At 46.0% G+C, this 26,447-nt stretch overlaps 1 protein-coding gene across 4 annotated transcripts in view; it reads left to right on the top strand.

Annotated features, from left to right (window-relative positions):
- Positions 1-25,869, top strand: part of ST3GAL4 (ST3 beta-galactoside alpha-2,3-sialyltransferase 4) — a 39,131-nt gene extending 13,262 nt beyond the window's left edge. For 2 of the 4 annotated variants that reach the window (XM_051986710.1, XM_051986708.1), the window contains exons 2-12: positions 19,812-19,887; positions 20,203-20,272; positions 20,959-21,039; positions 21,337-21,434; positions 21,877-21,937; positions 22,468-22,503; positions 22,694-22,789; positions 23,358-23,547; positions 24,393-24,536; positions 24,736-24,879; positions 25,342-25,869. In XM_051986710.1, the coding sequence (XP_051842670.1) occupies positions 19,872-19,887; positions 20,203-20,272; positions 20,959-21,039; positions 21,337-21,434; positions 21,877-21,937; positions 22,468-22,503; positions 22,694-22,789; positions 23,358-23,547; positions 24,393-24,536; positions 24,736-24,879; positions 25,342-25,428 (1,023 nt within the window). In that variant the 5' untranslated portion in view covers positions 19,812-19,871 and the 3' untranslated portion in view covers positions 25,429-25,869. Of the gene's footprint in view, positions 1-1,540; positions 1,559-19,811; positions 19,888-20,202; positions 20,273-20,958; positions 21,040-21,336; positions 21,435-21,876; positions 21,938-22,467; positions 22,504-22,693; positions 22,790-23,357; positions 23,548-24,392; positions 24,537-24,735; positions 24,880-25,341 lie in introns of those variants that run through there. The other 2 variants (XM_051986707.1, XM_051986706.1) reach the window with 2 other exon arrangements.
- Positions 25,870-26,447: the final 578 nt, after the last annotated feature.

Raw genomic sequence — 26,447 nt, 5'->3', positions numbered from 1 at the left:
TGCAGGTGACAGAAGTCAGTGTGTGCCTCCTGACTCCCAGGCTACCCCAACATGGGTCACAAACCTTGCTGTGCTTGCTGCGTGATGCTCTGGAGTTCAGAGCCCTGCACTAATCGTGCTTGCCCCCCCCCTCCCCAGGGGCCTAGGTAGTTGGCCAGATCCTCTCCCTTTCTCATTTCTCTGACAGGTTAAGACCTTCCCATCCCCACCCCCATTCTTCCTTAACCCCAAGCACAATGAAGCTTTTCTTCTTCCCCTCCTGTCCTTGTACATCTCCAAATGGGAGAACTAGATTGGTTGTTCTCCTGAGAGAGGAGCTTTTAGTGTCTGGAGCCCCCAGTCTTCCAGCCTCAGCCCCTACCCATTGCTCTTATGGCTAGTCTATGAAGGGGCTCAGAAATTGAAGATAGTCCAGAAGGGAATAACCTGAGATGATTGTCAGGAATCTTTCCCTCTTTATAGAATGGAGCCTGGGGTCCTTCTTTTTGGGAGTGTAGGTCAGAGATTTAGAGCTGGAAGGAACCTGGAGAGTCATTTAATCCAGAAATGGGGAATCTTTTCCTGCCAAGGGCCATTTGGATATTTATAACATCATTCACAGATCCTACCGTATTGTGAAGGAGTGGGAAGTTGTTCTACCTAGCTTTCAGCTCACCGTTGCCTGGGGTTGCCTTGTATAGCCCGTGGGCCATATCCAGACACTCCCCACCCCTAAATCCAACCTTCTCATTTACAGGGAGGAAACAGAGGTTCCAGGTAAGTTAAGTGAGTTGCCCCAGGTCATCCAAGGAAGTAAGTGGCTGGGTTGTGTTTTTAATTCAGTTCTTTCAACTCCAAATTCAGGGCTCTCTCTCCACTCTTTTCTCTTAGTTTTAAAATAAGAAGTCTGGTCCCCCATTTTTCCTAGTAGTTAAGTTGATTTAGGTGGCTGTTGGGCAGCCGAGGGGAACAGGCTCTGAATTTGTACAGAACTGTGGGATGGAATATCTTCCTGAAGTCTGTGGCGTTTATTGTTGGGAAAGGACAGGGGCAGCAGCCCCTGCCCAGGAGATGATGGACTGTTGTCCTGAGCCCAGGGCAGAAAGGAAGGGACCTAGTCTGCTCCAGCAGCCGGCCTTGTGCGTGCTGGAGAAGCCGGGGGTCTCCAGCCCTGTGTCCCCTTTCCCCTGGGCTTCCTGGAGTGGGGCAGGGCCGGGGGCCACGGCTCAGACCGGTCTCTGCTCTCCCAAACGCTGTTGGTCCCAGGCCTGAGGTTCCTCCCTATCTGATGGGTCACGCCCCCTCAGGTATCTGACCTCCCCTACCCATCCTGAGGCAAGCAGAGGTGGCCCAGGACGGGACTGTGAAGGTCTGTGTGGGGGTTTTGGGTGGTTGTGTGTGTGACAGAGTGGGATGAGCCTTGCTGGTGTGTAAGGGCATTCAGAGGAGCCTTCCCCTTGGCTGCTTCCCCTAATGCTGCTTCTACCTCTCCAGGAGCCTCGGACCCTCAGGCCTCCTCGCGCCCTGCAGCCTAAGCCTTTTGCATTCCTGGGAGTCTCAGGGAGAAGAATGGATGGAGGTCAGCAAAATGGGCCGGCCCTCGGAGCCCTTTTAGAGCCAGGCTCCGTAGGGCCCCTCCTGAACTTTCTCAGAGCTTGCTAAGCAGCTGGGGGGCGGGGGCGGGGGCGGGACCCCTCCTGCGGGGAGCTGCCCGAGGTCACTGTCTCCGAGAGCCTGTAAGCAGAACATCACGCCTGCCTTCTCCTCAGCTGGGGAGGATGACAAGGTCCCCCGGCGCTCAGACGCGCTGCCTTCTCTCCTACCTGGCTCCCCTGCCGATTGCTTCTGGGACCTGTAACTTGACAAACAAACTGTGGCTTTGGTGGAGGGAGTGAGAGCATTGGAGAGGCAGGCGGGAGAAAGCTTCAGCGGCAGGAACCGGGAATACCCCAAGGACGGGGATGGGGGAAGGAAATGCCCTTGCGGAGGGGGTCCTCCCGGCTTCCGACACAGTGAGTCCTGGGGAGGCTGACGGCCCGAGGAGGGGGACAATGTAAAGCGGCGGGAGGCCCCGGGAACCCCCAACGGGGGCGAGCGTGAGGGCGGGACGCAGGAGGCTGAGGGGTGCGTTTGTGGGGGCGCCCGTGCGGGAGCGTGGGGACATCGTGACTGCCTCGACAAACCTTCCTTGTCGCTCTCCAAGGAGAGCTCAGTTTAACCTCGGGTGAGGTGGATCCAGAAACTTCCCCTTACTTACCCACTTCGGCTTCAGTCTCCCTCTCCCCTGTGCCGGGATCTGGAGGTGGGAGTGGAGCCTGTCAAGAAGAGGGAGCTCCTCCTGCTCACTCTGACAACAAGAAGTATATATAAAGGCATAATTTTAAAAGCCATTAAAAGAGGCTTGTAGATAAGGTTCCTCTGAAAATGGAGCTAGTCCCCCTAGGGAAAGGGCCCTTAAGAGGCCTGGGCATTTTGTTTTCCTTCTCAGCTCTCATTCCTCTTCAGCGGGCTCTGCAAACTCAGGGAGAGCTGTCACTTCCCCCTCACAACAAATGGGCAGCCCGGGCTTTTCCTTTTTACGGGGGCTTTCGTCCTGGCCGGCCTCCCCCAGGACTTTCTGCTTCGGTGGCTTTGGAGCCCTGGAGAAGGTCAGGGCCGGGAGTGTTTGTAGTGCCTCCTGAGGAGAGCTATGGATTCCAGTCAGGTGATGAGGTTTCAAATCTTGATACTGCCACTTATCAGCTGTAAATGGGCTGATTAGCCTCTGCAATCTCTGACTTTGTTTCATGTCTTGTGAAATGGGACTGAGGATCAGGAAATCATATTTAGAGCTTACAGGAACCTCCTAGACCATTGAGTCCCACCTAGTAATTTGGCAGATGAGCAAAAGGAAGAGAAGCTAGGAGAGGTTAATTGTCAGGGTGAAACAGTAAATGTCTGAAATAGCATTTGAATCTAGGACTGTGATACTAAGTGGCTCCAAGTCACCTCCATGGTATTTATACCAACAATATAATAATAAAGTTGCTGTCAAGATCCAGCTGAGTAATATATGTAATTGCAAACTGCAAAAAACTTTATTACATCAATTATTAACGAATGTGACTGTAAGTTGGGAGAATCGTTTGCCTGGGACAAAGCTAGGCTTTAAATTTTGACTGCAGGGCAATGTTGGCTGAACAGCATCCAGGGTAGAAATATGCTTTTTTGGTATCAAAAAGATCCCATTGAATAATTTATAGTCTATTCCTCTGAGTTTCAGAATGGAGATCAGCTGTTTGGAGATGGATTGTGAGAGGGAGCAGAGGAGGGAAGTAATTGTGACTGTAGCCTTCTTTTCTGGATTCACCTTATTCTTGGGATGATCACTTGGTACTAATCCTAGTCTAAATAGAGACCCAGTGACACAAGTGACCTGGCTATGTATCTCTTTATTCTTAACCTTTTCTTTGAAAAAACATAGGGGCCCTATTCCATGATGCAGCACTGATTCTGACGACAGACTGAGCCTTCTTTCCTGAGAAGCTCCCTCCCAGAAGAAATGCAAATCAGGGTGATTTGCTATGGAAAACCCTTTCTAGGGCGAGCATGGGGTAACTTCCATCCCTGGTTGAGATTTTCCATTAGAAAATTTTCCCTCCTGCAGGGAAAGGGAGGCTGCAGCAGCGCTTAGCACGGTGACTGACACAGAGTAGGTGCTTAATAAATTTTTATTGCTTGATGGCAACAGGTACAGGGCTTTGCCTTGTCTCTGGGATCTCAAGAGCTTGGTAACTATTTTGGAGTTGTGGGACCCTGGTGTCCCTTGTCATTCATCCTGGCCACAGCTAGATTTACCTGGGTACCAGGCCATACTGAGCCACAGTTGTCAGCAGGAGGGGAGACAGGCTTTAGCACATCAGTCCCCCTACGTTGGGCAAGACAAACATGCAGAACATTCCCCACGGACAGCCCGTGGTGCTGAGGGTGGCCCAAGCTGTTTGGCCTTCTCCCTAGTGAGTGTCTGCGTAGGAAGGCTCCTTTGGCTCCCCGAGGACAGTTGGAAAGGAGTGGGAGGGAAGCAGTCCTGGGGCAGGAATGGCCGGCCGCAGGAGCTCAGGACCGGGGGACCTGCACCGCTTGTCTCTGGCTCTTGAGGTCGGTCTGGCCGGGAGAGGAGGATAGGAGAGCTCCAGGAGAGGGACTGCGGACGGGGCGGCTGGGTCATCCTCACCAGTTTGCCTCTTTGGGGAGGAGGGTTATCTCCTACGCAGAACACCAGGGCGGGTCAAGCAGACACGGCGTCTGAGTCAGCATCTCCAGCACATACTTGGTTTCAGCTGTATTTACATTGTCCTCCTTCCTGTCTCCCTATCTGATCCGTCCCTCCCTCAGCATTCTGCCCTGGGAATGCCTCTGCGGCGCCTGGCATCCCGGCTGTCGTTTTCGGACGATCCCCTGCGATGACTGTGACTCGGGAACAAGGCTGTGGGCAGGGTTGCTCCTCCTGCTCTGAGGCCGGGGGTTCTGCTGACCCGGCCCGTACAGGACCCTCCCTCCTTCTCCGTCAGGCTCTGTGCCCCCTTGGAGTTGGGAGAGACTGATTTAGTTCCCACTGTGGACCTCCTCACTTCTTCAGTGAATGGGGGTCCCAACACCCGGTACAGGTCTGCTCTCAGACTTGTGACCAGGAGCCATAAAATGTTCGCTTCATCGTTACGGGCATTTGAAGGATGCAAAGAATAGGGCTCCTAAGTCAGTCTCCCCCCATCCCAGGTGGTTCGCTTTCTCCCTGTGCTCTCTGGTACAAGGGCTTTCCTGGGACTTGTGCTCAGACTCTGGGGACGAAGGAGGAAGGTTGCCAGTGATCTAACTGCTAAATACTAGGACCTTCTCTCCTAATCTCCTTGGACTTTCTGCAGCTTTGGACAGGAAGGATATTTCTCTTTGTTTCTGTGAATATGCTGCTCAGTTCTCGATTCTTCTCCTACCTGGCTGGCTCCTGCTGCATTTCCTTTGCTGGATCCTCACCCCTCTCCTGACTTGTGGTCCTAGGCACCCTCCCTCTACATATGGAACCTAGATGAACCCCTCCATTACCATGGATTGATGCACATGTCCAGCTCTACTCTCTCCCCAGAACTAGAATCACCACTGCCTGCTGGACAACTTTCTGAGAGAAATGTTCAGTCAGCACCTCAAATTAACTGTGTCCGAAACAAAACTCATCATCTTGCCTCTTAAACCTGCCCCTCCTCCTGTTCTATTGTGAGAACCACTCTCCTAGTCATCCAGATTTGCAGTCTCAAATTTAACTTTGGCTCTTGGCTTGCCTTGTCACACCCTATCAGTTGTACCACCACACCTCTTGATCTATAGCATGCTCGTGGCCTAATCCAGACCTTCTATTATATAGGACCAGAGTCTCCTAATTGGTTCCTCTATCTTTAGTCTTTATCCTCTTAGTCTGTGCTTCACTCAAATGCCAAAATAATCTTCCTAAAGCTTCAGAGGCTCCCTCTTAAATCTAGGATAAAACACCAACAATTTAGCCTAATATTTAAATAAACTGCCTTAAAACCTGCCTTCAGTATGCTTTTCCAGGCAAATTTATTTCCTAGTGTTCTTTTTTGTACAATCAGTACACCTTCCAGCAAAACTGGCCTGTTAACTCTTTGCTGAGCTCAAGCTCTACCTCTGCATTTGCAGCTAATCATTCCCATGTACCTCTTCCTCATTCATTTTCAGAATTCTTTTCTCCTTCATCCTCCATGAAAACTTCTCTTATCTCTTCCCATACTTATACTTTTCTATGTATATATGAATATGTGTGTCTATATTCCTTTTGGGACACTTTGTATATGTTGTCCCTTCCAAACCTCAAAGCCTAGAAAGGTGCTCCTGTACATAGTCGGTACAACAAATGTTTGCCATTTCATCTCAGAGGTTGTGAGAGAACCCAGTAAATAGAATGGAACTTTAAGGCCTATAGAAATTAAGAACAGCTTTGGCACAGTGGTATGAGCTTTTATGAGTGAAAAATGATAGTTTTAATACTTTACTATATTTTTAGTGTTTATTTTATACTATATCCTTTACTAATATAATATCATATAATAATAATATAAAATAATATAATACTTCACTGAGTACTGATTAATGGATCAGGGTCAGCCTACAAAAGGAGGGCTCTAATGGTATGCCTCAGTTTTCTATCCTTGGTCTTGTTCTACTTGATATTATTTCAACAGCTTAGATAAAAGAATATATGGGAAAGATGCTTCTAAAAGTTGAAAACAACACAAACTTGGAGGTATTGCTGTGTGTGACATGAGGATTTTTTAAAGCTTTTAGCAGGCCAAAACAATGAGGTTGAAAGCAAGACAATGAAATTTAAAAGGAAAAGATGTAAAACAGGATTCAGCAGACTCAGGAGGCAAAAAAAAATTACATAATAATATGAATGGGGAGGAATTTTTCTATAAAGTGGATGTTTAAATTTTACTTTATTTATTTTTTTTGCTGAGGCAATTGGGGTTAAGTGACTGGCCCAGGGTCACACAGTTAGGACGGGTTAAGTGTCTGAGGTTAGATTTGAACTCAGGTCCTCCTGCCTTCAGGGCTGCTTCTCTGTCCACTGTACTACCTAGCTGCCCCTAAAAAAAATGTTTGTTGAATTGCATTGCAATTGACCCTGCATTTTAGTGAACCATGAACCTATCATATTATTTAGCTGTCAAAAATTTTTAATTTTGTTATTCAGACATGTGTGTCTCTTGGTGATCCTACTTGGGGTTTTCTTAGAGATAACTGGAGTGGTTTTCCATTTCCTTCTCCAGCTCATTTTACAGATGAAGAAACTGAGGCAGTTAAGTGACTTGCTCAAGATTACGCAGCTAGTGAGTGTCTGAGGCCATATTTGAACTCAGGAAGATGAAGAGTCTTCTTCCTTCAGACCCAGCACTCTAACCCCTGAGCCTCCTACCATCCCAATTTTATTAGGCTTCACTAATAGAAATACAGGGAAAGGAGACAGTCATCTTGTGCTGTGCTGGCCTAACCACATCTAGTGTAGTATGCTCATTTCTGAGTACCACATTTTTAGAGGGATATTGGAAGATACCCACTCTGTATGCTTGAGTGAAAGTGACCAGGATGGTGAAAGTTCAGGAAAACATGCTGTATGAACAAGCATTGAAAAAACAGGTGTTGATTAGGGTGGAAAGGGAAGGTTTCATGGGAATATCATCAATCTCTATGAATATGTGAAGAGGAAGGAGACTTATTTATATAGCTGTAAAGTTCAAAAAAAAAAGGTCAATGGATATAAATTAGAGGTTCAGATTTTGACTGTAATAAGAAATAACTCAAATTAATACTTTAGATGGAAAGAAAAAGCAATAATAGCAATCATTTAGATCATTATAAGTTTTTAAAAATAAAATTTAATAAACATCTAAAGTTTTCAAGTAAGGAATGATCGTACATAAATATTAACCCCAAATAATTTAAATTTTTTCTAATGTAATAATAACAGGTTGCATCTTGATTTAAAATTTTCCCCTTTGGACATCCCATTTTCATTCTGTTCAGGGAACTAGTATAACCATGGTTTCTACCACATCTGGCCTCAGGGAGATTTGTTACTCTCTTGGCTCTTTTGGCTTCTGGTGGGGCAAGCTCCCGTTTTGTCTTTCTTTTCAGCTGAGGCAGAGTGGCCATGTTTTAAAGGTTGTAGAGTAGTAGAGAATGCCCTTGGCTTAGACTTGAAGAAGGAGTCTACCTTATTGGACTGGTGTGAGAAAAATCTTATCATTCTTTGTAGGATTTGGAGTGGAACTGGAGAAGTTATTACAGTACAACCTCTCTTTTTAACCAGAGGATTACAGAACTGGTCTAACATAGGATTTTGAACCCAGCTTTTCCTGACTCCAAAGTTAGTCACTTAATCAACTAAGCATTTATTAAGAGCCTCTAATTCCAATAAGCACGACAAAGAAATGCAAAGGACAGTCCCTTCTCGCCGGGAGGTCACAACTATGTACAAACAAGATACAGACAGTATGAATTAGGAGTAACCTCAGAGGGAAAGAACTAGCAGTAAGTCAATAAAAATTTATTAAATTCAGCTGAGCTTAAAAAGGCCAAGGTCTCCCACTGCATCCGGGACCATCTCCAGGCGGGCTCATCAATATCTGGCCCCCGCACCCCGATGCTCCGGAGGGGAGAGTGAGGCAGCGAGCTCGCCCAGCCTCCCTCACTGAAACCCAGTTTGCTTGCCTGTCGTGGCGTCCCCTCCCTGATGTCCTGGAGAACAAAGGACAAACAGCAAGGCCCCTACCGGTGTCAGGCAAATGCCAGAAAAGACGGTTCCTGCCCTCTTAAGTCTTACTGTCGAGGGGAGGAAGATGGCCTTCCAAAGGAAGCACTTAACCGGTCTGGTGGTGTCTGGTTTGGACCATTTCGGCAAATTCAGAAATAAGGCAGGGGTGACTTCTGAGCCGGGCAGCAAGCCGACCCCCATCACAATAACTCCTGGCTTTGATAGGCAACAGCTTCCCTATAAGGACCAAAAAATACCGACTGGTGCTTGTATGAGGAAAGGCCAGCTCGGCTTGTCCCCAGGCTCAGGGGGCCAACCATCATCCCCGCAGGCTGGTTTCCCTAGCAGTCACTTAGGCAAGGGGCAAAGGGCGTGTGCAGCCAGGGGAGGGTGGGGAAGGCTAGATGAGCCTAGAAGGGGAGATAAGGAGGGAGTGAGTTCTGGGCCGAGAAATGGAAGGTAGGGAACATCGGGGGCAGGGACGGCAGCAGCTCTGGGCTGAGGGGTAGCAGTGTGTGCCGGGGGGAGGGGCCGGAGGCTGGGAAAGGCCAGGGGAGCTCGGGCTCGGATGCCGGGCCAGGGCTTTTTGTATTGAATCCTGCAGGAGATGGGAGCTACTAGAGTGGGCTGAACAGGGTGGGGGATTGTAGTCCAGTGCTCTGTGCCAGTGCTTCAAACACTTCAGAAACGTGTGGCTTACTGCTATTCCGGCCACCGGGTGGGCGCTCAGTTTTCTCAGGTGTAAAATGGGGCTAGTAGTCTTGTACCACCAATCTCGGCTCGAGAGCTCACGCTCATGGCACTGTGAAATACGAGTGCGCGCCGGCCAGGGCTTTCACCTCCTAGCCGGGCAGTTGTGCGCGAGACACCCCAGGAGACAGCGTTCGTGCAGGCTCACCAAGATTGTGATACTCAGTTCTTTGCGACCAAGGGGGGGAGGAGTCCTTAGGCCAGTCCTGGAAGAAGTCCTGTGGCTTTTTGGATCTCTTAGGGAAGATCTTGTGCTGCCATGCCTTCTTCATCCGGGTCACTTTAAGGCCTGCTCCTGGCATAGCTGGTCCAAATCCCCGATCCCGTAGATGAGAAACGAGGCGAATGTGACTTGCTTAAGGTCTTACTGTCTAGGACTTTAGTAGGTAGGCGTGCCCCCTGCTTCTGCTCTTCCTCTAAATCTGTTTCCTTTCAACCAAGCTGACTCTTCCAGTGGAACATAATAGCTGTCTTCAAGTACTAGAAAAGCGGTCTTTTGGAAGGATTTAATTTCTACTGTTTGTTCCCCCTAGGCAGATCCGGGAGCGAGGGGGGGGGGATTTCTAGGAGATCAGTTTAGTCTTACCACTTAGTGTCCTCCGAATGTATAGTAGGCGGCCCCAGAAGTTAGCAGGCTCCTTCTCACTGCCAGGTCCTTAAGCAGAGTCTGAATCTCCAGTTGTGGGGAAATTTTTGTTTAGAAAAATTGGACCTGGTGGAGAGCCCTTATGATTATTTTAATTTTGTTTTTTTTGCTCTTTCTGGTTTTATAACATCTTCATTTCTGAATACATCCCTCCCTTCTACTCCATCCAGAGAGCTATCATCCATCCCTTATTTAAAATAACGAAAAAAGAAGCAAAAAAGGAAGAGCTGTTTGGCAAAACTAATCACCCGGCAGTCTGTTAACGAGGATTCTTTAAGTGCCCACTATATGCTTGGCCCTGGGGGACACAATACAAAAGGGAAAGTGGTCTCTCCCCTCCAGGAGGCTACAGTCGGCAGAGGGCCCCCACACATTTACCTACACACACACACACACACACACACACACACACACACACACACACACACACTTCTTGTTTCATTGCTCTTTGCTTTATTGTACTTCTGAAGATACCGCTTTTTTTCTTTTTTTAGAAATTGAAGGTTTGTGGCAACCCGTGTCTAGCAAATGTGCTGTTACCATCGCATACAGCCACACTATCTTTGTGTCACATTTTGGCAATTTTCTGAACATTTCAGGTTTTTTCATTATTATTCTATCTATTACAGTGATCTATGATTAAGATCATCGAGGTTAGCATCGTAATGGTTTTGGGGCACCACAAATCACATCCATATAAGACTGCAAACTTAGCCATGAATGTCGATCCAGCCTGTTTCCTGTTTCTATTCCCTGAGATACTACACTAGTGAAATTGAGCCAATTAACATACCTGTATCAGCTTTTAAATGTTCAAGTGAAAGGAAGAGTGAGTGATGTGGCAAATTTAATTGTTGACTTATTACAAGAAATTGCCACCGCTAGCCTAACCTTCAGCAACCACCACCCTGCCAACCAGTCAGCAGCCATCGAGACAAGACCTTCCACCAAGCAAAAAGATTAGGATTTGCTGAAGGCTCAGATGATGGTCAGCATTTTCTAACAAACAAGTATCTTTTAAATTAAGGTAGGTACATTTTCTCAAGACAATACCATTTCACAGTTCATAGACTATAGTGTAGTTTAAACAATTTCTATATGCACTAGTAAACAAAAAAGAGTATGTAACTTACTTTATTGCAGTGGTCCGGAAACCGAACCTTTCATGTTTCTAAGGTATGCTGATACTTAAGGAAATATGTATGAAATAGATTCAGTGTGATTTGTGAAAGACTTAAAGTTGGGGGGTCAGGGAGGGCCTCTTGGAGAAGGCAGTCCTTGAGCTGTGCTTCTCAGAGAAAGATGAGGGGATCCAGTCCAGGGCAAGCCAGTGCAACGTCAGGGAGGCAGGAAGCCCCCAGAAGGCCAGTTTGGCGAGACTGCAGTGTGTAGAGAGGAGTCATAATATGTGATAACTTTGGGAGAATATGTTGAAACCATATTGTAAAGGGCTTTAAATGGCTAAATTGAGGAGATTGTTTGATCTTAGAGGCAACAGGAAGCCATCGGAGGTTGAATAGGGGAGTTATGTGGTCAGATTTGTATTTTTGTCAGTAAGATGACGTTTTATTTTCAACTGATTCAGTGATTCAGAAGGATACAACATATACAACATGAGAGGAAGTAAGACATAGAGAACCAGTATTGGAGTCCACTGGACCTGGGTTCAGGTTGCTCAGTTCTGTTGTGTGACACTGGGCAAATCATTTAAACTCTCAGTTCTCTGGCCAGTTGAGATTTATACTTAAAAAAAAATCAGTTGTGCTGATTGGAAAAAGAAGAAACTTGAGTGAGGGAGACCTATTTGGAGGCTCTTGTAATAAGAGTCTGGCTGTTAGGTGATGAGAACTTTCATTTGGGTGGTAGCTGTGAGAGAGGAGAGATATGAGAGAGATTGTGAAGGTAAAGGGAGCCCCCAGGTATGGGAACCTCCAGTGCATGTGTGGGGTGAAGTGTCCATTGGACATCGAAATGAAGGCCTGGAGCTGGGGAGAGGTATTAGCGCTTGAAATAGAGATCTGGAAGTCATTTGCATGGAGATGACAATTAAATTCTTGTGAAGTGATGAGGTCAGTGAGAGAATTGGGAGGACAAAAATGCCCTGGATGGAGCCTTGGAGTGCACAGGCCGTTAGTGGATGGGTTATGGACAGAGACTCAGAGTCTGAGAAGGAGCCAGGTGGGAGAAGCAGCCTCCCTCTATCCTCCAGAGTCATCGAAGTCCATTGGTAAGGTGAAAGTCTAGCACCAGTTTATTTTAAGTCAGCACCCATTCAAAGGGAAGCAATTAAGATTAGCATGATTGTGGAAGCAATCTGTTGGGGAAAGTAGGGGGTTTGAGCTGGGTGAGAAGGGCCTTCTCTTCAACCGATTCCAGCTGTCTGCCCTAGCTGCACCTCCTTAGTCTACCTACTACCTTTGCAAAGTAGGGAAAGAAGTACTTTCTTATATCTTTTCTTTGGGATCCTGCTTTGTCATTTGTAGTTTACAAGTAATTCAGTTTTAATTTTTCTTGTTTTCATTTACAATGCTGTCGTAATTGGAACTTCTTGGTTCTCTTTACTTTGATCAGTTTACATAAATAAGTCTTATTCCTTCCTGTATTCCTCATAATTATAATTTCCTGTGTATTATGTTTGTGTGCCACAATTTATTTAGCCATTCCTCAGTCTATGAGCCACTAATTTGTTTTCAATAGTCTGCTGCTACAAAAACAGTTTTTATGGATATTTTGGTGTATATGGGGACTCTCTATTTTTGACCTCCTTGAGTATTTGTATATTATATATATGTACATATATTTACATATATATGCACATATGTGTGTATATGCATAGGGGATCTTTGAGTCAAAAGTTATTGACATTTTAGATATTCTTAGCATAGTTCTAAATAGATTTCCGGAAAATTGGACTAACTCGGCTCCACTAACTGAGTATGCCAGCTGTTCTAGAACTTGCACTAGCATTGATTAATCCCATCTTTTGCCATCTTTACCCATTTATGAAGTGTTGAGGTGAAATATCACAGCTATATTTATTTGCATTTCTCTTATTGTTAGTGACTTTGGACATTCTTCTGTGTTATTATTAATAGTTGTCTTCAAAGCCAATTCTGGGAACTGTTTATATCCTTTCACCATTTTCTAAATCTGAGATTGTCACATTTTGTTCTATATGTCTATTACTTTATCCTAGGCATGACTCCCTTCTTAGAAAGTCTTCTTGAGATCTAAGTGAGCTTATTTGCATCTCTTTATTGAAATTTCATGTTTACTTTATCATATTCATTACTTTAATAAATTGATATTTGAGGTGATAGTTCTATACCCTCTTTAATCAATCAACACATTTATTGATTAAATTAAACTGCATGCTAGGCATTCTATTATTATTGAAAATGGTCACTTATTAAGAATCTTTTGGACCTTATCTGGAATGACTCTTGGATCAATCTTAAGAGCAGGTGTTGATGTGGAACTGAGGGGGAAAGAATCTGAAAGTACTTGATGCCAGAGACGGGGGAAAGAAGTGATTTTAGAGGGATTAGCAGGAAACAGGAAGACATTTATTTGTTTAGGGCTGGTCCTCTTCAAATGGAACAGATTAAAAAGGCCAAGTTGGCAGTTTCTCTCACTTTGGGTGTTCCTGAGCCATTGAGGTGATAATAGTAGTCAGGTAAGTTCCCTTTCTGTGGATGGAGTGGGCTTTGGTGGTGCTCACCTCGTCTCTGCCACCTGCTTTCCTAGGCAGGATCCCAGTGCCGTGGGCCTCTTTCCTTTGCTTTCCATTTGGTAGCTTCTGCTAAGCTGTGGCTCAGGAAGGTGCAGGTAGCCACTTGGTTCATTTTTTTAGTGAAAGGAGAAAGGTTTGATTAAAAGAAGTCCTTTACAAAGTTTGTTTTTTTAAGGAAAGTTTAGTTGTTAATTTAAAAATTGTTCAGTTAAGTTTTAGTTTCTGTAGTTCAAGGAATAAAAATAATCTACTTTGTGATTGTGTGATCAAGTAACATTTACCTTTAAAACAATGTGAAATTCCCTTAATGTGTATCCTAAGGAAACGTCCTTCCCGTGCCCTTAAGGTTAAGGATGGCATTTGGCTCTTTGCTCTAGACCAACAGGTGGGTGAGCCTTGGCAGGATTTTTCACCATCAGCTTTTTCAGCTGACGTGGACTTCCCACGTGTGGGGGGACCTGTAGAGATAGGAGCTTGGAGCCATTCCCCTTGCTCTGGCTGAGTTGTTGCTCCAGCTTTGTGTGATTGATACCTTCCCAGATTGGAAAAGGAGAGGAAGACAGTATCTCTGCATCTCATGAAGATCTGGGGGGGAGGGGGGAGGGGAAATAGCCTTAGTGCTAGGTTTTCCTGACTACAAGGGATTTCAGAGATTAAGTCCAAACCTCATTTTGAATCTAAAGAAATTGAGATTGAGATTATTGAATTTGTTCTTGCCAAGCCCAGACATCTGACTCATATGTAGCCCAATGCTTTTTGCAGTTTTTTGGTACCTTCTCACGTCTTTGATGTTAATGACGTTCCCCCCCCCCCCCCCCTCCCCCCCTCCCCCCCTCCCCCCCCCCCCCCCCCCCTGGTCTTTGTGACCTGGAGCTTAGGATATTGTCATACACATCATAGAAATTTCAACGTTTGTTGAGTAAAATTGAAGCAAATATACACTATGTAACTGGCCTCTAAGTGTATATATTAGAAATGATTGCCATTCTGCTACTGTGGAGGATATTTCCACACTGGGAAAATCCTTAAAATAAAACCACAAGTACAACAAATAAATGATATAAAATAATTTTATTGTGGTGGAGGTGGGAAATAATTATGGAATTAAAGGGAAAAAAAGAGTAATTAAACTCCAGAAGTTGAGGAAATCTCTGTCTTGGGAGAAAGATAAGTTGTATTAATTAATTAGCCATAACCCACTTATCCTTAGCATCCACCCCCTCCCATCTTAGTAGGGCTAATAATAAATCTTAGGATTTATTTGACTTTTGACTTTTACTGCCTCACCTTATGAAGAGGAGGGACAAATTGGGCAACAGAGTAGGGCCAAGAAAAGAAAGTGAGAATTAGGAAGGTGCATGCTGGGGAGACTAGAGGGAGGAGTTGGTCCTAAGTTTCAGAGGCGCCCCCATGGTGGTCTCTCACTCATGTGCTTGGGCCCTGAGTGTTCAGGGAGGGTCTATAGATGACCATAGTCTGTCACACTAAGAGGAGGCGGATTGGTTGGGGTCTCCTTCGGAGTCAGGCCTGACTGTGGGGGGGCCGGCGAGTTTGGGGAGAGGGTGGGTCCTTGGGGAGGGCTTCTGCCCCAGGAAAGCTCTGCGGCCCGTAGAATCTCTGTTTGGGACTGTGACTGCTCAGGGCTCCATTCCCGTACTGCCTCAGTTCTAACCGTGTTTAGAGGGCACGGGAATCTCATCTCCAAGGACTTGAGATGGAGACAAAACAAACTGCGGCTCAGCCGGGTCCAACGCGATGCCCCCCCCTTCCTTCCCTCCCCCGCCCCGGCTCTTAAATAGGAGCCAGTCCCTTCTCCTCGGACCCCTCTGACCCGCCAGCTCATCTCTTCCCCTCTGCACTTAGCTTACGGTGGTCACACAGTGTGGTGGAGCTTCCCTGCAGCTTCACTTCTAGCAAGTCAGAGAGAATGGGGCTCAAGCCTTGCTTCTGTTCCATCCTGAAGTGGGACTTGAGAAAAGGTCCTTTACTTCTCTGTGCCCCAGACAACTCTGACATGCAGCTGCAAACCAGGTGCTGAGTTGGATCGGTAGGAGTTTCCTCACCAGGAGCTTCGTATATGGCTGGAATTGAAGGTCCAAATGACTAAGAACTCCATTAACTGTCCCCTCCTGCCCACCCCCTATCCCTACGCCTACTCTACTCCCACTCTCGTCGTCCTCTTGTTTCTAGTCATGTTTCCTCACCTTTCCTGCCTCCCTGCTCCTCTGTTCCTTTCCTCCCAGGAAATCCTTGGGTTTTTTCCCTACACAGCCTTAGCTAGAGCTCCTTAGGGGCAGTCATTGTCCTAGCTGTGGCCCTAGCAACCATTTTTTAAAAGGGGTGTATGTGTGTGTGTGTGTGTGTGTGTGTGTGTGTGTGTGAAATGTTATATATATGAGGTGTTTTTAAGAGGTTTCAAAAGGAACATAAAATACTGTTTTGCCCCTTCCAAGCTTACTCTCCGGGTTGGGTGGCAAACACAAATGATGTTGGTGTTAATAGAAATAACAACTTATATTTTTATAGCATTTTAAGGCTTATAAAGTGCTTCACAGTGTTTATAAAAGAAAGTATTTCCACAATCCCTGCTGGTTTGGGGAGTCAGGAGAAGTAGACTATGGCTCTGACACACTCTAATCATGTGACCACTGGGAAGTCACATCAGTAAGCTACATTACTGCCATGACCTTCTGATTTTTGTCTTAAAAAGATAAATGGGTCTTTTGTTCTTCCACCATTCTTATCTTCCAAAAGGCCTTTTTTTCTCTTCCCTTTTCCCAGAGAATTTTTCCCCCCAAATCAAATAATAAAAAAGGCTAAATAGGAAATCATTTACAGAGGAAAGACACTAGAATTAATAGGAGTTGAGGAAGGCTTTCTGTAGAAGGTAGGATTTTAGTTGGGATTTAAAAGGAAGCCAGAGAGGTCAGTAGCCAGAGCAGAGGAAGGAAGGAAGGAGGTATATTTTCTTATCTCTTCAGGGATGACATTGGCCATTATAAATACTCAGAATTCAGTTTTGTTTGTTAGCAAATAAGAATTCTCAAGCAAAAGGATACCACACATTGACTATATCTGAAAATATGTATGTCCTACCAAATCTCTCTAATTTATTACATCCCTGCCAAGAAGTGAGTCATCATTTTCCTGGAGGTGTAATTGTGTTGATCATTTATTAAGTGTCACAACTGATTTCCTTTTTTCTTTTTCTTTTTTTGACTGAGGCCATTTGGGGTTAAGTGACTTGCCCAGGTTCTCACAGCCTGGAAGTGTTAAGTGCCTGAGGCCAGATTTGAATTCTGGTCCTTCCGACTTCAAAATTGGTACTTTATTCTACTACACCAGCTAGAGTTTTTAAAAGTTAAAACAACTTTTAGTATGTTATAATCATTATGTAAATTGTTATGGCTCTATTTACTTTACTCTTCAGCAATTCTACAAGCCTTCCTAGGATTTTCTGAATCTGTCTCTCATCATTTCTTATATTTTCCCCTCACTCAATAAAACTCCAGCTGCAAATACAAAATGCTCTTTTTCCCATTCAAAGTCCTTCATAACCTAATCCCTCCTACCTTTTCAGCCTTCTTATATTTCACTCCCTAACATATACTCATTGATCCAGGGATACAGGCCTCCTGGTTGTGCCATGAACTAAATACTTCATCTTTTGGTTCCTGGTATTTTCTATGTCTGTCCCTCTTGCCTAGAACCTTTTTCCTCCTCTACCCTGATTACTGACTTCCCTGGCTTCCTTTTAAGTTCTAACTAAAATTCTACCTTCTACAGGAAGAATTTTCTCCAACCCCTTTTAATTCTAGTGCCTTTTTTTCTATTAATTATTTCCTGTTTATCCTGTATGTAACTTATTTTGTAAATATTTATTTGCACGTTGTGTCCCCCACTAGATTATAAGTTCCTTGAGGGAGGAACTTTTTTTTGACAATTTAAAAAAAATCTCCAATGCTTAGTTTAGTGCCTAACATGTAGAAAGCATTTATTAGATGTTTATGAATTACCTGAATAATATTCCATTACGTTTATAAGCCATAATTTATTTATCTATTTCTCAATTGGTGGGTACCCACTTTGTTTCTTCTACTTTTCTACAATAAAAAGTATGGCTATGTAAAAATAGTAGGGGGTGTGCATGTCGCATGTATGTGGAAATTTTCCTTTTTTTCTCATTTCTTTGGGGGAATATGCTTAGTATTTATATGACATTGTCAATGGATATGTACAGCTTAGTGATTTTTTGGGGGGGATGTATTTCCAAATTTGAGCCTCTATTTCATAACTTGTAAAAATGAAATGATGATTTGTACTGTTCTCAGAGCTTTTACTATTGTTATATGAGACATTTGACTAACAGTATAAGATTGTAAATGATAAATTCTGTGAGATTTCAAAAAAGAGTGATTAGGATGAATACTAGTGGTTTGGAAGTGTTCTGGTAAAAGAATTGAGTCTTGAGATATGATTTGGGGAGATAGAAAGTTAGAGAGAGGGCAGTGGGAGCAGGAGAGGGAATTGACAGAAGCCAAGGCTTGAGTCCAGAATGTACATGGTGGTCAGGGACAATGACTGGACTAGTCTGGTTAGTTGAGAAAGTTGGTATCAGTGAATCCTAGTAGGTAAAATTGAAGCCTGATTGTGGAAATTCTTGACTGCTTGGCAACATACATTCCTGCTTAATGAATGATTGTACATTGACAGTCATCTTCTCACAATGCAAGTCTGACCATACCACCCTCTTATTCACCAAATTCCAATTTCGTATTACCTTCAGAATTGAATAGAAAATCCTTTTTGACTAATATTAAACACCCATTTTCAGTTAACTCTAAGTGACTCCTTATTACCTTCAGGACCAAATAGAAAACCTTCTATTTAGCTTTTAAAGCCCTTCATAGCCAGATGCCCCTTCTTACCTTTTCAGTCTTCTTATATCTTAATCCCCTCCCCATATGTTTCAGTCCTGTGACACTGGCTTTTCTAATCTTCCTTACACACAACACTATATCCCCCAATTCCATGCATTTTCACTAACTATTCCCCATTTCCAGACATCTCACCTACATCTCCATAACCCAGACATACTCATTCTTTAAGTCTTAACTAAAATCCTACTTTGGGCAAAAAGACTTTTCCTGCTCCCCCTCAGTTCTGGTGCTTTCTCTTTGAAATTATCTCCAGTAATCTTGTTAATAACTTGTTTATATACTGTTGTTTAGCACAGTACATGGCACATAGTAAGTGCTTAATAAATGCCAATTTACTAGTGACTAGTCCTTTAAGCTTCAGTGTAGCTATATAGCTTAATGGGAAAACTCTCATTTTGAAATCAAGAAAAAACCTGGGTTCTTAGTTCCTAAGCTTCCTAGCTATTTGACCATGTGCCCTATACTTCTCTTTCAGTCTATTTCCTTGGTTATAGATAGGTGTATTGATTCTTGTACTACTTATTTATTAGTAAGGTTGTCATGATTAGAAGGTAAATTATAAATTTTAAAATGCTCTCTCTCTCTCTCTCCATACACACACACACACACACACACACACACACACACACACACACACACACACACACATCCTCTAAATCTCCTGGTTAGGATTTTGGTCGGTCAGCTCAAAAGAAAATAAGATTGTGCTGGCCTGAAAGGGAAGTTGAAAGGGAGGTACTTGCTTTGGGGTATAGGGAGTATCCTCCTGGCATGAAATCTGGAAAGACTAATAGTCTTTGAGCCATTGTTTTTGGGTTTTCTCTCAGTGGGGACTTTTTGGAATATTTCTGCCAGCCATCCTGCTCTGATTTCTTGGCAAGGCCAATGATAGCTGACCTTGGGTGGTAGGAGTTGGGTAAACATCTGCTTCGTTGGAACGTGAATCAAATCCTTGTCAGTCTAGTTTAACTAAGACGGTGGCAGTCTTCTGCCACACTGATTCCTCCTAGCCGGATGGAGCGGGGTGGGGAAGAGGAGAGGAAAAGTTGGAGAAGCTTGCTTGCTGCAAAGTGGATGTGAGACAACCCACATTTGACTATATGAATCCTGAAAGCAGAGCTGCAAGTTGGAGGGATTAAAGCCTGAGTTCTGGTTTTCCCACTGGGTGGAAAAAGGCCTTTTCTAGACCAGTGGTTACCCTCTTAATTTGTCTTCTAGAATGTCAGAAAGTAGCTGAGGGTGTGGGGAGGGAGAGGGGTCGTCAGTAAGGTAGGATTTGGAACTTGAGATATGGAGCAGGCAGTTCAGCTAAAATCTAGGCCCAGCCACATACCTCCTCAGGGTGGGGAGCTGGCAGGTGGGCAGGGAAGCAGTCAGTCAGCCCATAAGTATGGTCTCCTCAAATGGTCTAGAAATTAACTTTCTGGAGCTGAACAGATACCTGTTTCTTTATCTTCCTAGGTGGCCCGAGGCAGCCGAGATGAAAGCTCTCCTTGGGAGCCGTGCTACCTGCTGAGAAACATGATCAGCAAGTCTCGTGAGTATCTTCCCTGATGGGGAGGGCTGGTTACCCTACATCACGGGGTGGCGCTGGTATAGTGGGCTGCCTTCTAGACCCCTAACCTGGGGTGATTAGAGTAGACCATTTCTTCAGGAATGAGAGAAGGGGAACCCGTTTTGTATTGTACAACATGTGAGAATATGTCCATCTTGAGCTAGAATGAATTTGCTTAGCTGGGGTGTGGTCGGAAGGATTATCAGTGGGGAAGGAAAGTGGGGTATGACTAGGAGAAGTGGGATTGGGGCAGTGGTCCCCACATCTCCTCTAGTCTCTTTGGATGTCCTGTTGTAGGCTGGAAGATCTTGGCCGTGCTGGCTCTGTTCCTGGTCATGGCCTGGTATTCTATCTCCCGAGAAGACAGGTATGTGGTGCCTGAGAATAGCTTTTATCTCCATTATATTAATTTATCCTCCCCCTCAGAAGCCTGACTCCTGAGGAGCTGGTGGGGAATGGAGGTGGGGACAGGGACAAAGCAGAGAGCCGAGGAGAAGCTGAAGCCTGATAAGATTGTGTTTGGCACAGTGCTGGCATGCATGTAGCAGGTGCTCTATAAATGCTATATAATCCCCCTTCCCATCTCCTTCTTAGAGAAGGCTGAACTCCTCTCTTCCTTGAAGTGGAAATGAGGGTGCTTGTACTGCCTGCCTCACAGGGCTACTGCGATGATCAAATGGGATAATTTTTTGTTGAAAAGAGTCAAAGAGCTTTATAGATCGTTAAGGGTTGCCCTTCAGATGTCCCCTGGACATAGGAGGGCCTGAGACAGCCAGCTGCCCTCGCCATTGGCCAGGATCCAGGATGAGCCTATAAGAATAGGACTTGGGGCACTCTGTTAGGCCTGGGAGACAAATACTGTAGGGACACAGTTCTCCTCAGGGAGCTTACATTCTACTAGCTCAAGGCTCATTCTCCCAATATCCTGGACATTTCTAAGGGCAGCCCTAATTGGACCTGTCAGGATTGGGTGCAGTCTTAGGTGTTAGGCTCATGGTGTCCTTGGCAGAAGGGCAGGGGAGCCCCTAACTCCTTTCCCTCCCTCTGTTCTAGTTTTTATTTCCCTGTCCAAATGGAAGGGCTAAAGTGCCCCCAGGGTGAGGTGGAAAAGAAAGCTGCTCAACTGATTGGCAAGTATGTGAGGATGGGATGGGGGAAGAGGGTGGGGCACCATGGGTAAAAGTAGAGAGCAGAGCTGATTTCAGGGTGAGCTGGCAGGTCCCCTGTGAAGACTGATCCATTACTAGTAATGGCAACCTTGTGAGAGTTGTAGGGAGAGTCAAACTGTGAGTCTGAGAACAAGTTGGGCGGGAGCTGGTGGGTCCGTCAGTGGGTATGGGAATACTATTGGGCAGAAGCCTGGCCCTGGTTTTAATGGATGGATGCACTTCCCCCTTCCCTTTTGTCCCCTTCCTCTTCCTGATGCTATAGCTACTCTCGAGACCAACCCACCTTTTTGCAGTTGAAGGATTTTTTCTGGATTCAGACAACTTCCACCTACCAGCTGCCTTATGGTGTCAAGGGGAGTGGTGAGTGCAAGTACTTGGGCTGGGCTGTTAATAACATTCTCGACCTTGCTTCCTTCTCTCCTGTTTCCGGATCTTACACATTGTTCTCCGCGATACCAGTATCCTTAGCCGTGAGCCACAGAGGGACTATCAGTGACTCAATCAGCAAACATGTATTAAGTGTCTCCTGTGTGCCAGGTTATATCCTAGCTGCTGGAGATGGAGAAACAGAAGCCAAAAAACGCTGCCTTCAAGAAGTCTTCGTTAGTGGTGGTGTATATAGAATAAGAGAGGCCTCCAGCTTCTAGAGACCTAAAGGAAGGAGCTTAGCTGGGATGCTTGTATGTGTCAGAAGAGACTGGGATACTGTGGAGAGGAGAAAGAAGGGGGAGTGAGAAGGGGTTTCAAGGCTGGGGACCATGCTGCTGCTTCTACCATCTCCCCAATTCTGTTGTCCTTGCAGAAGATGTGCTCCTGAGGGTCCTGGCCATTACCAATTATGCCATGCCAGAGAGCATCCAGAAGTGAGCAAAAACCACCCCCCTCCCCTCGCTCCCTGTCCCTTTAGTCTGTCCCCACTGAAATACTAAGTACTGCCCCTCTTCTCTTCTCCATCCTCTCTCTGTCATTGCAGCCTGGCGCAGTAGGTTATTTCTCTGCCCTGATCTATGGTCACAGTTTTCTGATCCTGGTATAACCCTTCCCATCCTTGGTTTTCTTCTTGCCCCATCTCGAGGCATTTGTGGCCACAGATCAGTCCCCCTGGTCCCCCGAGTCAGAACCAGGCCCAAAGCTAAATCTCCTTTTCTCCCAGGTGTGCCAGGTCTGCCAGTCCCCATGGTGACATAGATTGCTGTAGGTGTCACCTTGGTGACAGGATGGAGATAGTGGAAGGATGCTTAGAAAATTGAGAGCAGAATTCTGTTGATTTCTGCCATTCATAATACTCTCCCTCTCTCCTTCATTTTCTTTTCCATCCCCAGTTTCTCTTCCTCCTTTTCTGTCTCTCTCCACTAAATCTTCCTTTTCTTCTCCTTCCTTGGCACCCTTGAAGTCCAATCTTAGGAATTGGATTCCAATTGGATGCCAGGTACCCCTGGGACTCTAGTAAACCCTGTGGGGAATTCTGATTAATGAGACTGAAGGGGGGAGGGTTGAGATTTTGGCACTTTTCCATGATGTATTGATGAAAGGGGAGTCAGTAATTGGTTGTCTGGTTGTGGAGGGGGGTAGAGGAGGTAGCAGGTAGGGTTCCCTGATATTCTTCTACTCTGTGGCAGGTTGAAGTGCCTCCGGTGCGTGGTGGTGGGAAATGGCCATCGACTAAAGAACAGCTCTTTGGGGAACACCATCGACAAATATGATGTGGTCATCAGGTTGGTGTGGTGTTCTGGGAGGTCTTTTCCCTTCCTTCCTTCTGGAAGTGGAAGTGGTAGCAGCTTAGGTCCCTTGTATGTCTGTCCAAGAGAGGGGCCATCTCCTCACCTTTGAGGGATCACCTTTAGTCTGTCCCCACTGGAGTACTAAGTACTGCCCCTCTTCTCTTCTCCATCCTCTCTCTGTCATTGCAGCCTGGTGCTGTAGGTTATTTCTCTGCCCTGATCTATGGTCACAGTTTTCTGATCCTGGTATAACCCTTCCCATCCTTGGTTTTCTTCTTGCCCCATCTCGAGGCATTTGTGGCCACAGATCAGTCCCCCTGGTCCCCCGAGTCAGAACGAGGCCCAAAGCTGAAATCTGATGATTATTAGTGGATGACCTGGATTCACATACCATTTCTTCCACTTATGTGTGATCTTGGACAAGTTATTTATGTCCTTGGGCCATCTGTGAAATGAGGAGTTTATCTTTGTTCTTTTAAGTCTCTTTTATCTCCAAATTGAAGAGTGTAAGAGACAAGCAAAATCCTCATGAATAATAATCAGACCTTTTCCTCCATCCCAGGCTGAACAATGCTCCAGTAGTTGGCTACGAGAGTGACGTGGGATCCAAGACCACCATGCGTCTGTTCTACCCAGAGTCTGCCCACTTTAGCCCCAAAGTGCAGAACAACCCTGACACCCTCTTGGTTCTGGTACCCTTCAAGGCAATTGACTTTCACTGGATTGAGACCATCTTGAGGGATAAAAATCGAGTAAGTGCAAGGACCTTGCAGAGTAGGGTAAATTGGTGGTCAGGACCTGCAATCTGAGTCAACCTTCACTCCTTCTATGCCCAGGATTCCTGGAATATTAATAGATACGAGTGATTCAGCCTTGGGCCTCTGGAAATCAATACATAATCACTCTATTTTTACTTGGGGTCAGTATCTAGTAGGCTGGTGTCCCAGGTCTTGGACCTGCTGGGGAAGACTGCTAGAGGCTGAAGAGGTTCCTGAGAGGAGTACAGGCTGTAGTAGGTATGGAGTGATAGTGGGAGACAGGGCCCAGGGCACCAGCCTTCTTATTTCCCCTTCCCCTATAGGGAATGAGATGCTCTCTCCTCTCCTCTGGGAAATAGAAAATTCCATGTAGATAAGGGCCTTATCTCTAACTTATCTCGTCCTCGGGAGCTGGAATGCAGTTTAGAGCTATTGGTCATCTGCTGTTCACTCCCTCCAGAGATCTTCAGGAGATTCCACAGCCCCCCACCCAGGGCATTTTACTGTGCCTGTAACTCCAGTCCCTCTAGGGAGGAGAGCAGGCTACTGTGCTTGCTCGTGTCTCTGCAGAGATGGAGAACAGCTGTCTTTGCTCTCAATAGTGTGACCCAGCCTGTATAAAATAGGACAGCTTCTTGCGGCTTCCCCTCACTGCCTGCCCTCTAGCCCCCTCTCTTTTCTCTTCCCTCCTCTTCCCTGCATGTAGCCCCTCTTTTGGGTTTCCCCTGCCTTGGGGCTGGGCTCCTCTGTCTCTCATCTCAGACCTATTTCTCCCATCATTCCCTCTCCCTCTGCCATGCCAGGCTAAAGTCTGCTCTTTAATTCTTCTCTTCCTCCAGGTGCTAAAGGGCTTCTGGAAACAGCCCCCCCTTATCTGGGATGTCAACCCTAAGCAGGTTCGGATCCTTAATCCCTTCTTCATGGAGGTCACTGCTGCTAAACTGCTGAGCCTGCCCATCCGGCCGTCCCGGAAGATCAAGCAGGTGACTAGCTGGCTGGGAAGAGGAAGGCGAGGAGAGTTGAGTTTGGGTTGGATTGGGATCCTGTACTTGGAAGCAGTTCAGAGTCGGGGATGGGACCTGCCCTCTGGGGACTATGAAACCTGAGGATTTCTTCCTTAATCCTTTCACTTCTTCTTTCCTTCCACTCCCTACTTTCCCCTGATCCTCTGCCTCCTCCCAGAAACCCACGACAGGCCTGCTGGCCATCACGCTGGCACTACATCTCTGTGACCTGGTACACATTGCTGGCTTCGGCTATCCAGATTCCTCTAACAAGAAGCAGACCATTCACTACTATGAGCAGATTACTCTCAAGTCAATGTCTGTGAGTTTCAGATAATTTCTTTGGGGTTCCTGCCATCTCTCACAACGCTTGTAACCTTTAGCTAGGGAGAAAAGGAAGTCAAGGTCACAGAGGGAGTGATTGATAAGTCATGGAAGAGAAGAGAGGGGTGCAGTGTGGGGGAAGTTGGTCTAGTTCCTCAGGAAGGGAAGCCAGACTAGTGCTAGGGTAAAAGAAAGTCCATGCTGGGAATACCCCTCCTAGTCCTGGGTCAGAAGGAGAACCCAGGAGATCTGACTCCCAGACTAAGTTTGGTTCCCTCTATATTGGGTGACTCTTGATTTTACAATCCTAACCTTTTTTCTATTGAGAAGTCAGGACCTGGGGATGAGGGAAGTCCTCTGGGATAAGGATGGTTGTGAGAAGGGGACTTTCATGGGGACTGGAAGTAGGACAAAGAAACCTGTGTGAGTTCCTAAGTGTGTTCTCTTGAAATTTCCAAAGGCTTCAGAACACAACGTCTCTCACGAGGCCCTGGCCATCAAACGGATGCTAGAGATTGGAGCTGTCAAGAATCTTACTTACTTCTGACTTGGACAAGAACTGTACCAGTCAGTGTGTCCACCTTCCTGCTGGAGGAACCACTCTTGCATGGCTATGGGGAATCCTGGTGCTTGTAAAATGCACTTGGACCCCACCCTCTTCAGCTATAGGAAGAGGGCCCTGGGACTGGCCAAGAGTGGGTTGGGGGCAGTGCCCCAGGCTACACCTGAAAAGTCCAGGGCCCAGCAGGTTATGAGGCCATGGAATCTTAATGAAGAATATGGAGTTAGAGTTGGTGCTTTCATGACCACTTTCCCCTCTGGGGCCAAGAGACTGTTTAATGTTCTATTTAATTGGGATATAGGGGGACGGCAGGAAGAGTCAATGCCTCAGCCACATGGGAAGGAGTTATGGGCTGGTCCCATAGTACTCCCTGGAAAGAGAGAACCAGGGCCTTCATGGGCACAATACAGTATTTTTTCCATTTTTTTTTAAATACCCACACAAATGTGATGGGGCCTTTGAGGCCTGGACTTGAGTACTGACAGCCCAAGAAATAGGCACAGGTTCTGAAAAGGTTGTTTGGGACAGGGGCTGCTGCCTCCCAGCTGGCATGGGAGGAGAATGAAGGCATGCAGGGGTTCTTCAGGGGAGGGCCCCCATTGTTGAAATAGGTTTATGAACCTGTCATTAAATATTTTTCCTCAAAGGAAGATGGAGTCACATTTTATGATTAGGTGGGTATGGGATGGAGGGGTTGGCAGCAGAGGGGTAACTAAGAGCCAAAGATACAGCTCCCATTTTTGGCACGGGACAGCAGTCTTGAGGGCTGTTGTTGTCTGTCATCTTCCCAATGTCCTTGGGGCTGGGAATGCAGTGGGAATCAGACCTGACCTTGTTGTGAAGGGAGTGTTCCCTCTCCCACACAGCTTGTTTGAGGACACAGGCAGGGAGCTCTGGCCAGAGCCTCTCCTGGTGTTCAGAGCTGCCCTTCCCACCGTGTATCATCAGGTTTGGATTTCTAACAACTGCCTCTGCTTCCTAAAGGTTGGAGACGGGGCCTAGGC

This window comes from Antechinus flavipes, chromosome 3 (assembly GCF_016432865.1).
Source record: "Antechinus flavipes isolate AdamAnt ecotype Samford, QLD, Australia chromosome 3, AdamAnt_v2, whole genome shotgun sequence".
In the NCBI taxonomy this organism is placed as follows: domain Eukaryota; kingdom Metazoa; phylum Chordata; class Mammalia; order Dasyuromorphia; family Dasyuridae; genus Antechinus; species Antechinus flavipes.
Note: the sequence above shows the minus strand (reverse complement) of the source record. Positions and strands in the feature narration are given on the sequence as shown.